The following is a 12608-nucleotide window of genomic DNA, read 5'->3' on the forward strand; positions in this document are numbered from 1 at the left end:
CCCGTGTGGTTGCTTCGCTTCATGTGGAAGGTGAGCTCTCCTCCACATGGAAAGAGCACCACTTCAGGGAGTCAACTATTTGTGAATTCTGGAGGGCTATCTACTAATCTGCTGCTTTTTATCACAAGGTCCAAAGAACCACATTCATTATAAGTCTCTTCATTTTTCTCTCTCCAATAGCCAAACCCATCAACATAGTCCAAGGATTGGAGAATGTGGAAACCTTTGATGGAGGAGAAGCTTTGTTCGAGTGTGCCTTGTCTCGCCCGGAGAACAAAAACTGTCAGTGGCTTCTTGATGGCAAAGCAGTAAAAGAATCACCCAATGCGGAGATTGTGACTTTCGAGAGCGGTCGTCGGCACCTGCTGCTCCTCAAAGAGCTGCGCATTAGTGACAGTTGCACAGTCACCTTCACAGCAGGCACAGCATCCACATCTGCCCAGCTGTCTGTTAAAGGCTGGCAGCTGGGCATTGCAAAGCACCTGGAGGATGTGGTGGCTGCAGTCGGCGAGAGGGTGGAGTTTTGCGTGGAATTGACCGAGCCTGTGCCTTTAACAGAAGTTGTTTGGTATGCCAATGGCACCGAGCTCAAGATTGGCGACATGTGGATTACCAGGAATGACGGTTGTCGCTATCGCCTTATCTTGAGGCAAGCCCCATTGATGCCTCAGCAGGAAATCACGTTCGCAGCTCGAGATGCTCTTTCCGTGGCCAAGCTTTCCATTATTAGTAAGTCTTTGAGTTGTTTTGTGTTCTTTTTTAATTCCTATGGTTAGCTGAGTGTTTAAAACAAAAGATTAAGTCAATCCTAGTCCATTTATGTTTAAGGATTTTCTCCACTATTCATTCAGGGCAGATGTTGCTTTCTGTGCCCTTCCTCTAATCGTAAGAATCTACATTACCACCATAACTCCTGCTGTTTTCTTCATTACAGCTGTACCAGAACCTCCTGAGGACCCAGAGGTCATCAACCAGACAGACCAGACTGTCACCCTTTCCTGGTTCACTCCCCTACATGATGGGGGAAGTCCCATTTTGGGCTACAAGGTTGAGTCTAGACTTACAGAAAGCACTCACTGGCTCCCATGCCATTCTACTCCCGTGTGCAACACTGAGTTTCTGGTGGAAAATCTCACTCAAGGCACCAGCTACAGATTTCGAGTGGCAGCCATCAATAGAGCTGGCACAGGGGAATCTGTTGAGCTTCCGAGGACTGTGCTGCTTGGTGAGTGGACACAAAGTTTAGAACTATGAGAGCCTAATTAGATTTACTGTCCTCTAATACCAAATCCATCCTCCTGTTTTGTCCCCACAAAGTTTGTTTAAAAGTTTCCAAGTAATTCCGAATCTGTGTGCTTCTAGAACCTGAGGTGAAAGAAGTTGAGTCAGAACAACTACGGCAGCCCAATCTCCCTCCCGAGGCTGCTGAAGAAGGAGATCTCCATGAATTATGGGAGGCCTCAGCTAAGAAAAGGCGCATGAGTCGTGAGCCAACCCTGGACTCCATTACGGAACACCCAGAGGATGACGGTAAAGGTAGCCAAAAGAAAATCGAGCAGCAGGAGAGCAGGGCTTCAGAGAGGGTGGAGTTAAAGTCCGTGGAGATGGAGCAGTCCAAGAAACAGTCCGTGTCTAAATTGTACACCAGCTCAGAAATGACGAATACAGGTGATTCTTCACTTGTGTCCTACCTTAAGAACACCCAAGTTCAATCCTCAGCCACAGTTGTGTCTTCTGATGATGGGACACTAGCTACTGAGCGCTTCTTTAAACACTTCCAAATGTCTGACCAAAAATCAAATACAGTTCAGAGAACTGAAACAATACAAGTGTTGACACATGAGACAGACATTCCAGAGATAAGCAAAGAAGATGAGCCTGAACTCAGAGAAGCAGCCATCAAGATTCAAGCTGCCTTCAAGGGTTACAAAGTCCGCAAGGACATGCGGCCTGTCTTCAAGGAGGTTTTCAGAGACCAGACTAAAGAGCCTAATGGCACCGTACATCTGGAGTGCGTGGCAGAAGGGAAGCCTGACAATGTGCGTTGGCTGAAGGACGGGGAGCTGCTGTCCGACAGCAATCATCATCACATTGACATGTACAATGACGGAACATGTTCACTAGTCATTACAGCCATTACCACCAAGGACACGGGCGTGTACACATGCGAGGTCACCAATAAGTTTGGAGTCATCTCTCACAGTGCTAAGGTCACCGTGGGGATGGCGAGAGAATCTGGACGGCGCCCACTAACAGTTGGCTACAGTGCTGACAGTGAGCCAGAAAGTTCGTCAGGTAGCGAGATGGACGAGTCACTAAGACAAGCCAGCAGACGCCTCCGCCGGTTGCTGCGCACTCGCCTCCCACCGGACGTGGAGGAAGAACCTTTCATCAGTGCAGATGAAGGAGACCTGCCCCCACCAGATCCTCATTCTTACCGTGAGGATGACACGTATATTTACATCCGCTTTGACACATGGTCAGAGGCAGAGGTGGCATCGAAAAGGTTTCAGGAGATGTTTACAATTCATGGAGTCCCTGTGGAAACAACAATTTCGGACGCTGGACATCTCAAAGTGGAGTTGCGGATACGAAAGATGGGGTATACTCAAGATGGTATGGAAACACCCACTCAAGAAAAACAACCTCCTGCATTCCTTTCTGGAGATCCTGGTAAGAATGTGAATATCTTGTATGAGGGTCTACGTTTAGATTTTTTTTAAACACTAATCAAACAAAAATGTCATGTTTGATTTTCTTTTTTTTTTGGTTTCTTGTTTTCTTCCTTCTCCAGCTGCTCCTGTCTTCTTGACGGAATTACAAAATCAGGATGTACCCGACGGCTATCCGGTCAGCTTTGATTGCGTGGTGATCGGCAAGCCTTCCCCTTCTGTCCGCTGGTACAAAGATGGCAAAGTACTGGAGGAGAACGACCACTACATGATCAATGAGGACCAAGAGGGCTGCCATCAGCTCATAATTACTGCTGTGCTGCCCACTGATATGGGTGTTTACCGTTGCACAGCGGAAAATAACAGCGGCATTGCAACTACAAGGGCTGAACTCAGGGTAGATGGTGAGTTTAAGAACAGTGACAGAATGACAGACACTCACACACCATTACCTAATATCCTTCTTCATTAGTGTCTTGCAGCTCTGATTATGACACTGCTGCTGATGCTACTGAAACATCATCTTATATCAGTGCGAAGGGCTACTTGTCTAGGTAAATTACCTGTATAATCTTTAAATCTTTGAATACCATCAACACTTTGATCGGCAACTAAATTTGTCATTCCCTAAACAGGGAGACTGAGACCTTTGAGTCGGTGACAGAAGATGATCAGTTGCCCCAAATTGTAGAGGAACTCCATGATGTTCACGCCTGTCCTGGTTCACCAATGGCGAAAATGTATCTCAAAGTAAAAGGTATACAAAGCTACAGTTGGCAATTGATTTGCCAATGTGTGTTAATGTGTCTTGTTTACAGGTTTCCCCAAACCAAGAGTGTACTGGTTTAAAGATGGCAACCCTCTTCGGGCCTCCGAAAGGGTTCTGCTTTCAACGCGGCAGGATGTACACAATCTGGAGATACTGGAGGTGGAAAAAGAGGACATGGCGGAATACTCAGCCTACATCAGTAATGTGGCTGGTTCTGCTTACTCTTCCGCACAACTCATTGTTTTAAGTACGTGTTGGGAGAATGGAAATACAAACGAGGATGTTAGAATGCTTATGGTTATTAAAACAATGTTCTGTTTCAGATCCAGGAGAGATCATAGGTCAAAATCTCAAAGGTAAATTCATCTATATATATAAAAGATAAAAAGATTAAATCTTTTTACAATATAATGTTTTTTGCAGACTCCCATGAGTCATTGGTGCCACCGCGTTTCTTGGAAAAATTCAGCAACAGAAAAGTAAAACAAGGAACCAGCATTACATTATCCGTCAAAGTCGAAGGTTTGTATAGCACATGCTTATTAATAGGATATTTTAACAGTGCTTTTAAAACACTGTTTCTACTGCTTTAGGATCTCCCACCCCTATGGTCTCATGGCTAAAGGAGGAGTTGATGGAGGATGTGCTGTGGATCAAGCCTGACACCAAAGGGTACAAAATAGCAAGCTCAGGCCGCCAGCATAGCCTCATCTTAATGGATGTGGGAACAGAGTATTCTGGTACCTATACTTGCATTGCCACCAACAAAGCAGGACAGTCCATATGTACTGCCCACCTCGAGGTGGATGACAGTAAGAGAGATTTTTTTCTATATACAATACCACTGTCTATGTCTTAGTCCATCTTATTGAGCATTTACATTATAACATGTGGCTCTTGAGTTCAAATGTTTTTCCACAATAAATTAATTTATTTAAATTGAATTTCAAATATACTTTTGTGTTCTTCTTGTCTTCCTCAGCTCCACCAGTAAAGAAAGATACCAAAGCTTCTGAGTATGTTTTCAAGTTGTTGTTTTTTTTTGCTTAAAATTTTTGAAATAAAAAAAGTAACATACTTATTATTCATCAGAGTTCTTGGGATTACTGTCAGTCCACCAGAGGATGAACCAAAGAGGTCAAAGGGTAAGTAAGCATGATTTTAATACATCCTATTTCAATAATTATGTCTGCTTAGATAGCATCATTTAAAATGTAAATATTCTGTATTTTAGGCTTGATTAACTGCACACAAGGTCTAAGATCCTCATTTAAACTTAATGCCCACATCTATTATTTTTTATTGTGTATTTTATTTTACATTTGAAGTTACTTGTATATACAATTGTAGAAAGAGCAGACATTGACTCTACTGTATTGTCAAGCAATCCAACCTTATAGTTCTTTGCATTTTGTTTAAAGAGAGTAAAATGCCTTACCTTGGTGAAGTCGGATCAGAGGAATTCCTTATGAAACTCACCTCCCAGATCACTGAGATGGTTTCAGCCAAGATTACACAAGGTGTGTTTGGGGTCATCTTCTGTATGCAGTCAGATGTGCAATAGCCAGATGTCAAATGCCAAGTGAAATGATGTCACATTTTATTATTTTCCAAATCATCTGCGCTAAAAGTATTCTCATTTCTTGCATGTGTATTCATAAGCTACTTTTATGCTTTAAATACTCATGCTTTAGTCTACTCATGTAACTGTAAAAACATGTTTGGTTTCTGCATGAATTGCTTGTGTGATCTTTACAATCTTTGGTTCCATCTTACATCAACCTAGCATCACCTTTTCACCCCTTAACATGCAATCTTTTTACAAAGAGAATTTGGCAAATTTTCATCCAATCATAAATTTGTTATTCAGACAGCATGCAGAATCAGGAAGTGCTCCAGTGGATGAAATCTTGGCCCAAAACTACCAGTATGTATTACCAATGCATCTTATATACTGTACATAAAGATAGTTCATGATGTTGTTGGTGAACCACAATTGAAATTACATCATAGACAAGGGAGAAAAACTTTTTATGAAGCAAGGGTAGATTCTCTCTGTACATTTGATAAAAATACTTTGTCATTAAAATAGGCTTTTAAACAATTTTAGTTTGCTCACCCAAACATGCTTCCCTCGCATGTAAAACTGTCTTTTGGATTCGCAGGCTACTAGGACTAACACAAAAGTATACATAATGCAAAGAGCTTATAACAATGAAGGACAATGCCAGTTAATGCATGTAAATTAGCACGAGAATGCCAGTAGTTATTTGCTTGCTGACAACTGAGCTCTTTAATTGGAAACTTAACTAAACTACTCACATTCTACATCAACACAACTGACTATCCCTTCCATCTTCCCTTTTTTTATCTCAGCATCGTTGCGCGTACCAGGTGCTGACAGTGACGACGAGACCAAGACCCCTTCGGCTTCTCCTCATCACGGTCGCTCCCGCCCAGCGTCCCTCATGGCCGACTCTTCATCCGAGTCTGATGAGGGGGATGCCAGGGGGGAGGTGAGATACTGCATGGGAAAGATGTCTCAAATCTAATGAGAAGTCAAAAGTGATGGTGACTTTGTGCACAGATGTTTGACATCTACGTGGCGACTGCCAACTACGACCCCATTGCAGCGAGCAAAGAATCCATCTCTCTGAAGGAGGGGCAATACGTGGAGGTGCTAGACTCTGCCCACCCACTGAAATGGCTCATACGGACCAAACCCACCAAGATGACAGCATCCCGCCAAGGCTGGGTGTCGCCTGCCTACCTGGACAAAAAACTCAAGGTCTGCTACAACACCATCATGTTACTTAACTTACCGTATTTTCCGGACTATAAGTCGCACTTATTTTCATCGTTTGGGTGGGCTTGTAATTTATAATCAGATGTGACTTATATGTTTTTCCTCTCTCTCACTGCCAAATGAAGAATAGCGTACTTTCTATTAAATTACAGCTTGGTTTAAATTCTTACACTGATGATAAACCTATTTCTCTAGCTATCTCCTGATTCGGGTGACCTTCCTGAAACAAAGGTAGAGGAGGTATCTGTGGGAGAATACAAGAAGAAGTTATTGTAAGTAAATCAAATAACATATTACAAATGCTGGTGAGCCTATTAAGCAACATTGTGGTTGTTCCATTCTAGCCAGTTGATCCAGGACATTATCAGTGGTGAAGCAGAGTTTGTTAAAGAGATGGACTTCTTCACAAGTCACCACCTGAGCCATTCGAAGTCTCCTGAGGCACCAGCTGACATCAGTGGCCAGAGAGAGGCCATCTTCAGGAACATTGATGATCTAAAGGACTTCCACAGCAGGTGCACTCGCAACCTCCTCTTCACCCTGTCGTCTTTGAGCGTAACGTTGTGGTGGTGACGTCTCTGTACATCCATTGCAGGGCGTTTCTCCCGAAGCTCAATGATTGTGAAACAGATGACGATGTGGCCATGTGCTTCCTGAAGAATAAAGAAGGATTTGAGAAGTACCTTGAGTATCTCGTAGGTCAAGCTCAAGCTGAAAGTACCATCAGTAACAAATTGGTGCACCACTTCTTCAAGGTATCGCTACTTGTCTCCTATTATTTCTTCTGTTTCTGGGTGAAAACTCATATAAACATTGGGAGAACATACAAATTGCGTTCCAATCCAAATTGTAGCTCAAAACTATTCTACCGTGTTTATCAGTGGTTCACAATTTACATAACCAAATTCTTCTCTGTAGATCCAATTCCCTATTTACTGAGAAACTTGCTCTTGAAACACCTAAAGGTAATTTGGTGGGATGAGGTTAACTATTAAACTTTCAGATACACTATGTGAGAGTATGACTTTCATTAAAAAACAAAACAATTGAAATAAAAAGACCTTGCATTGCAAACACGAACTGTAAGTGGTGATGCACATTATTTGGGTTTTAATTTTTTTTATTACAGAAAACAACAATCAGATTAATCCGGGAACATTCCTGCTATTGCTACAAAACTGATTGTGACTGAAATTAACTCCTTTAACTCCCAACGTGTTGTAGGAGTACACAGAGAAGGAGAAAGCCAGTGCCGACCCCGATGATCCACCTATCCACAGCCTCAATGCTTACCTCCAGCAACCTTTGGACAGGATTCAGAAGTACAAGGCCTTCATCAAAGTAATATCCGACACTTGATATTTTTGAGATTTGGCAGCATCTCCAACACACAATCTAAACATCACCAGGAGCTTATCCGAAACAAGGCGAAAAATGGACAGAACTGCTGCCTGCTGGAAGAAGCGTATGCTATGGTTTCCGCGCTGCCTCAACGCTCAGAAAACACCCACCATGTCTCACTCATTGAGAATTACCCTGCCACGCTTGAAGTATTAGGAGAACCTATTAGACAGGTGAATGGTGAAGAAACAGTATCAAGTTTGACATTTCGAAAGGTTCTAAGACACCTATTGCAACCAAAACATTAACAATATTTTTCCACAAGGGACCTTTCCAAATTTGGGAGGGAGCTCCTGGAATAAGGACGTCCTCGCGGGGTCACCATCGCCACGTTTTCCTTTTTAAGAACTACTGCATCATCTGCAAACCCAAGAGAGACAGCAACACTGACACGCAAACATACGTCTTTAAAAACATGATGAAGGTAATAATCAAGATTTAACCCACAACCTGCTATCTAATTTCCATCAACTTTCTTCCTGCTGTCCTGCAGCTAAACAACATTGACGTGAACGAGACAGTGGAGGGCGATGACCGCGCCTTTGAGATCTGGCATGAACGTGAAGATTCGGTGAGGAAATATACCTTCCAGGCCCGGAATGTGATCATCAAGAACTCTTGGCTAAGAGATCTCCGAGAACTTCAGCAGCGATACAGCATGGCTTCCTGGAGTGAGTCAAACTCATCTTGATTTCCATCCGTTTCATTGCTTAAAACTCACACAACTAGGGTAGCAGTCACCAAGTCAACAAATAATGTTTTCTTTCTTAATCTTGGAAGGTCCTCCAGACTTTGTAGAAATTCTGGCAGACTGCACTGCTGAGCTTGGGCAGACTGTTAAACTGGCATGCAAAGCTACAGGAGTCCCTAAACCTGTCATCACCTGGTATCAGGGTAGGAAAAATGCTTCTTGTCCAATACATCAAAAAGTAAGCAGTTGACCACTTCTGGGTATTTGTCACTCATAGATGGACGCATGGTTGAGGCGGACCCGCATCACATCATCATTGAGGACCCCGACGGCTCCTGTACGCTCATCCTGGATAACATGACGGCGGAGGATTCGGGCCAGTATATGTGCTTTGCCACAAGCTCAGCTGGAAATGCAACGACGTTGGGCAAGATCACTGTACAAGGTGACACACGCTCATAAAAAAGACTCACACTGCCATTTTGTAAGTTTGAATCAAATCATTGTGTCTTCAGTCCCTCCACGGTTTGTCAACAAAATGAGGAATGCAACGAGTGTCGTAGGCGAGGATGCTCAGTTCACCTGTGTCATCCAGAGTGCCCCAAGTCCTAAAATCAGGTAACAATTTTCAGACAAATAGCAATATATACTACCGCTAGATACAAACACTTGGGGAAAATGAAACTTATTGGTATTTTTTTTTACAACAAACACATTTTAAAACATGAATAAAATAGTAAAGAAAACAAGAGGAATACGATTAAAGTATAAAAAAGCAGAAATGCACTCTGGTTATGCTCCCCAATAACACAATTTTATTTCTTGGTATTTCACTAATTTCCTGCCATTGACAAGGATAGATGTCCAATTCATTTAAACTGGAAGGTTTGGAAGTGGATGCTTATCTTTCCCTGACATTAATAGCACAGGATTGCCTATACTTGGACATGTATTGCCATTAATGGCATTGAAAGATGAGTTTGAGTGATCACTTCTTGTGAGCCTTCTTTTAAAAAGTAAAGTAGAACTACCGCTTCAATTCATGTCGTACTTTTAATAACCGGAATGAGACATATAAAGAAATGATTTACTGTTTTATTAGTTATACTTTTGAGTTTCAAATAGCATGTTTTTCTCTTGTAAATCACATTCAAAACTTTTGGGCTTTGTGTACTTGTGGTGAAGATGGTTCAAGGACGGACGTCTGCTGAGTGACCAAGAAAAGTACCAGACCTACAGTGAAGTCCGCAGTGGAGTTTTAGTCTTGGTGATCAAAAACACGACTGAGCGAGACTTAGGGCACTACGAGTGTGAGGTGGGACCACCGAAATACCACATATTTTGTCATTTCACTACTCCACGTTATCAATGTCTACATGTTGTCTCTCAATGATAATTTCTCAGTTGTCCAACCGTCTGGGTAGTGCAAGATGTGCTGCTGAGTTAGTTCCACCTTATGTCGTCGGCACTGGTGAACAAGCCATTGTTCTTGAAGGTAAAGATGGCATAAGTACTTAACAAAAGTTCACATTTTTTGCTGCTTTTCATTCATTCAATATTTTCTTTTTGCTTACTGTCCAGTTACGGAACAGGAAACAAAAATTCCGAAAAAAACTGTCATCATGTGAGTGCCATCCGTGCATGACGTATGTCTTGCTATCATCAAAATAATACATCAATATGGGTCATTTAAGTGAATAATGAAAAATGTAACTCAAGATTCAAACTAACGGCATTATACAATTTTATTAACTAATATACTACCATCACGATGATAGACATCCAATCCATTTGAACTGCGAGGGCTGGCAGTGAACATTTAACTAATAATTTTGACTTTTATTGCCGTCAAGGCATTCAATGAATTACATATGCTAAAGGTCACATTAGTGTCTGTCTCTAAAGGAGTGATCTTTGCCTAATATCTCTTGTTGAACCTCCTATAATAAAATAAAAAATGAAATATAAATGCACAAAAAGCCAAAGTAAAAGAACACAGTTTACCTTTACAAGTTTACTGCATTACAATTACATTACAATTTGGTAACATGGATAGTTACTATTACATGTTTGTCCTCATAAAGCAAAATCACTTTGAATGTGATACACATCTGCAGTATAAAAAGCATGAATGCTAACTCGTCTACAAGGCTTGCAAAATGATGGTCTGCTCTCACTTTTAAACACATGAATAGTAGTGATACCAGTAATGCCATTTTGGGGCATTATCACTCATATTTCACTGCACGCTTGCTTGAAAATCAACATCATTTCTCACCAGCTTTGATCCTCAGTGTGAAAATTGCATTTGAGCCAAAGCAAATTCCTCATGGACCTTTTTGATAATGTAGTGTTGCTTCTATTAACAGTGAAGAGACAATCACAACAGTGGTCAAGAACCCCCGAATGAGGAGGCACAAGTCCCCTGGGGTGTCCATCACTGGAGCCCACCGCTCAGAGGTAACCACCTCCGAGACCTCCACCACCACCACCAGGACCAAAAGGGTGGCTGGCCCTAAGAAAAGTACAGTGCCCACCTTCTATATCACGGAGGCGGGGAATGCAGCAGGTGCCAGTTCTCATGTCGTGGAGACCAAACCCAACTGGGTTGAGGTGGAGGAGGTGATCGAGTATAAAGTCAATAAGTCTCCCAGGCTGTCTAGAAGGAGGGGAGTGTCGCCAGCCGTCTCGGACCGCTCCATTACTTCTTGCAGACCCAAAAGATCGCCCCCGGAGAACCCGAATGCAAACAATTCTAACAACAATCTGGTGCAGCTGGCAGGCAGTGTCGGTGGGCAGATTTTACCCTGGGAGGAGGAGCAGGTTGCCTCTAGTTTAGGAGCTCCTCACGAGCTCTCATCAGTTCTGATCACAGCTGGAGAGACTTGTGAAGACCTGGAGGATCCACCGATTGTTGCCCTTGAGCCCAATGATGACGAAGACCTTTGCGGAAGACAGGAGGCAAAGACACTAATGTGTGGAGGTCGTGTTATAGCACTGGAAGACTTGGAAGATTACGTCCCAGAAGAAGGAGAATCTTATGCATCAAGCAGTTACAGTTCTCCCGAGAAACCCTGTGAGATATCTGTACTACAGCGGGAGGTCGGCGGCTCCACTGTGGGACAACCGGTGCTTCTCAATGTGGGACGCCCTATTGCACCCCCCAAACAGAGGAGCGGATTGTTCACTCGCTTCAGAGGCCAAGTACCCGGCAGTCTTTTCTCATCTAACGCATCACGACCAAGTGGTGCCCAGTCGGAAAGACGTGTTCCTATTCAAGTGAGTCAGGCAAAGGTGGAGGTGAAACCTTCTTACTGCTCAGAGGTGCAGAGAGGAGGAGGAGGCCAACAGAGCTTCAAAACCAAGATTTCCACTCAGACCTATGGCTACACACCTGTAGGAAATCCGGTCACCCTTAAATTTAGCAATGATCAGAACAAATAGCTTTGAATTCTCTTCACTACAAACCTTCTTTGTCTTAAACAATCCCGGTTAGAGGCCTATCCTAATGTTCATTGTATTTACAGCGATGAACAAACCATTCCATGTAACAAAAGAACATTCTTGTTCCAGTTGGATGGTTTTGTAACAATTAAACAGATTTGGGCTCGGTTTATTCAAAACAAAATGTGGACTGAAGTATTAAAAATAGCCATTGGCTTTTTTAGGTAACTTTTATGAATGAATTACCAGTACTTTGTATTTAAATATTTGTCTTTGTGTTGATTTGTTAGGTAATACTTAATTTTAACAGTTGGGTGATTTGACAAAGATAGCAATTTAATTCAATCATTGCTGTGAGTAAATAATTCATGTTACTTGTCTACTGAGTCTTTCATGCGGTGCAGTAATTTGAGCTGTTGTTGTTTAGTTAATTTCGATGACTGCATGTATTTCCTATTCCCCAAAATGGAGTGGAATGAGTATTTAACCACACAAGGGCTTTAAAAGAACCAAAGTCTTCTTTAATTAGGTGTTGAGTTTCATGTATTTTGTTACCATGACACTCACAAACATTGGAAATGCTTGTACTCTGTGTTATTTTTTTGAATGAAAAACATGTTTGTTTCAAGTGTTGAATTCTGAATACATTATTAAAAAAATGGTGGTTCCCTGTTTGTAAAACATAGTTAATGTGTTCTTGTTTTTAATTCATTTACATGAAATTGGTGATCTCACTGGTATATTTTGCAGTGGTGGACCGCCAGGGCCTGCAAGGCCTTCTCACAGACTGATCTTGATTATATTTTGGCCATGAATACTTATTAA

The 12608-nt window shown here is 42.2% G+C and overlaps 1 protein-coding gene across 1 annotated transcript in view; it reads left to right on the forward strand.

The window, feature by feature from the left end:
• Positions 1 to 12468, forward strand: part of obscnb (obscurin, cytoskeletal calmodulin and titin-interacting RhoGEF b) — a 38967-nt gene extending 26499 nt beyond the window's left edge. Inside the window, 30 exon segments of the mRNA XM_077724124.1 lie at positions 181 to 729; positions 935 to 1225; positions 1363 to 2673; positions 2795 to 3076; positions 3145 to 3226; positions 3308 to 3429; positions 3491 to 3688; positions 3765 to 3797; positions 3865 to 3963; positions 4035 to 4253; positions 4424 to 4457; positions 4534 to 4586; positions 4863 to 4961; positions 5312 to 5368; positions 5818 to 5957; positions 6029 to 6229; positions 6443 to 6519; positions 6592 to 6762; positions 6843 to 7002; positions 7472 to 7588; positions 7657 to 7821; positions 7914 to 8072; positions 8142 to 8319; positions 8429 to 8542; positions 8617 to 8784; positions 8855 to 8957; positions 9525 to 9654; positions 9744 to 9834; positions 9921 to 9963; positions 10709 to 12468. Coding sequence (XP_077580250.1) covers positions 181 to 729; positions 935 to 1225; positions 1363 to 2673; positions 2795 to 3076; positions 3145 to 3226; positions 3308 to 3429; positions 3491 to 3688; positions 3765 to 3797; positions 3865 to 3963; positions 4035 to 4253; positions 4424 to 4457; positions 4534 to 4586; positions 4863 to 4961; positions 5312 to 5368; positions 5818 to 5957; positions 6029 to 6229; positions 6443 to 6519; positions 6592 to 6762; positions 6843 to 7002; positions 7472 to 7588; positions 7657 to 7821; positions 7914 to 8072; positions 8142 to 8319; positions 8429 to 8542; positions 8617 to 8784; positions 8855 to 8957; positions 9525 to 9654; positions 9744 to 9834; positions 9921 to 9963; positions 10709 to 11783 — 6521 coding nt within the window. The 3' untranslated portion in view covers positions 11784 to 12468.
• The last annotated feature ends 140 nt before the right edge of the window (positions 12469 to 12608 follow it).

This window comes from Stigmatopora nigra, chromosome 9 (genome assembly GCF_051989575.1).
Source record: "Stigmatopora nigra isolate UIUO_SnigA chromosome 9, RoL_Snig_1.1, whole genome shotgun sequence".
Classification (NCBI taxonomy): Eukaryota; Metazoa; Chordata; class Actinopteri; order Syngnathiformes; family Syngnathidae; genus Stigmatopora; species Stigmatopora nigra.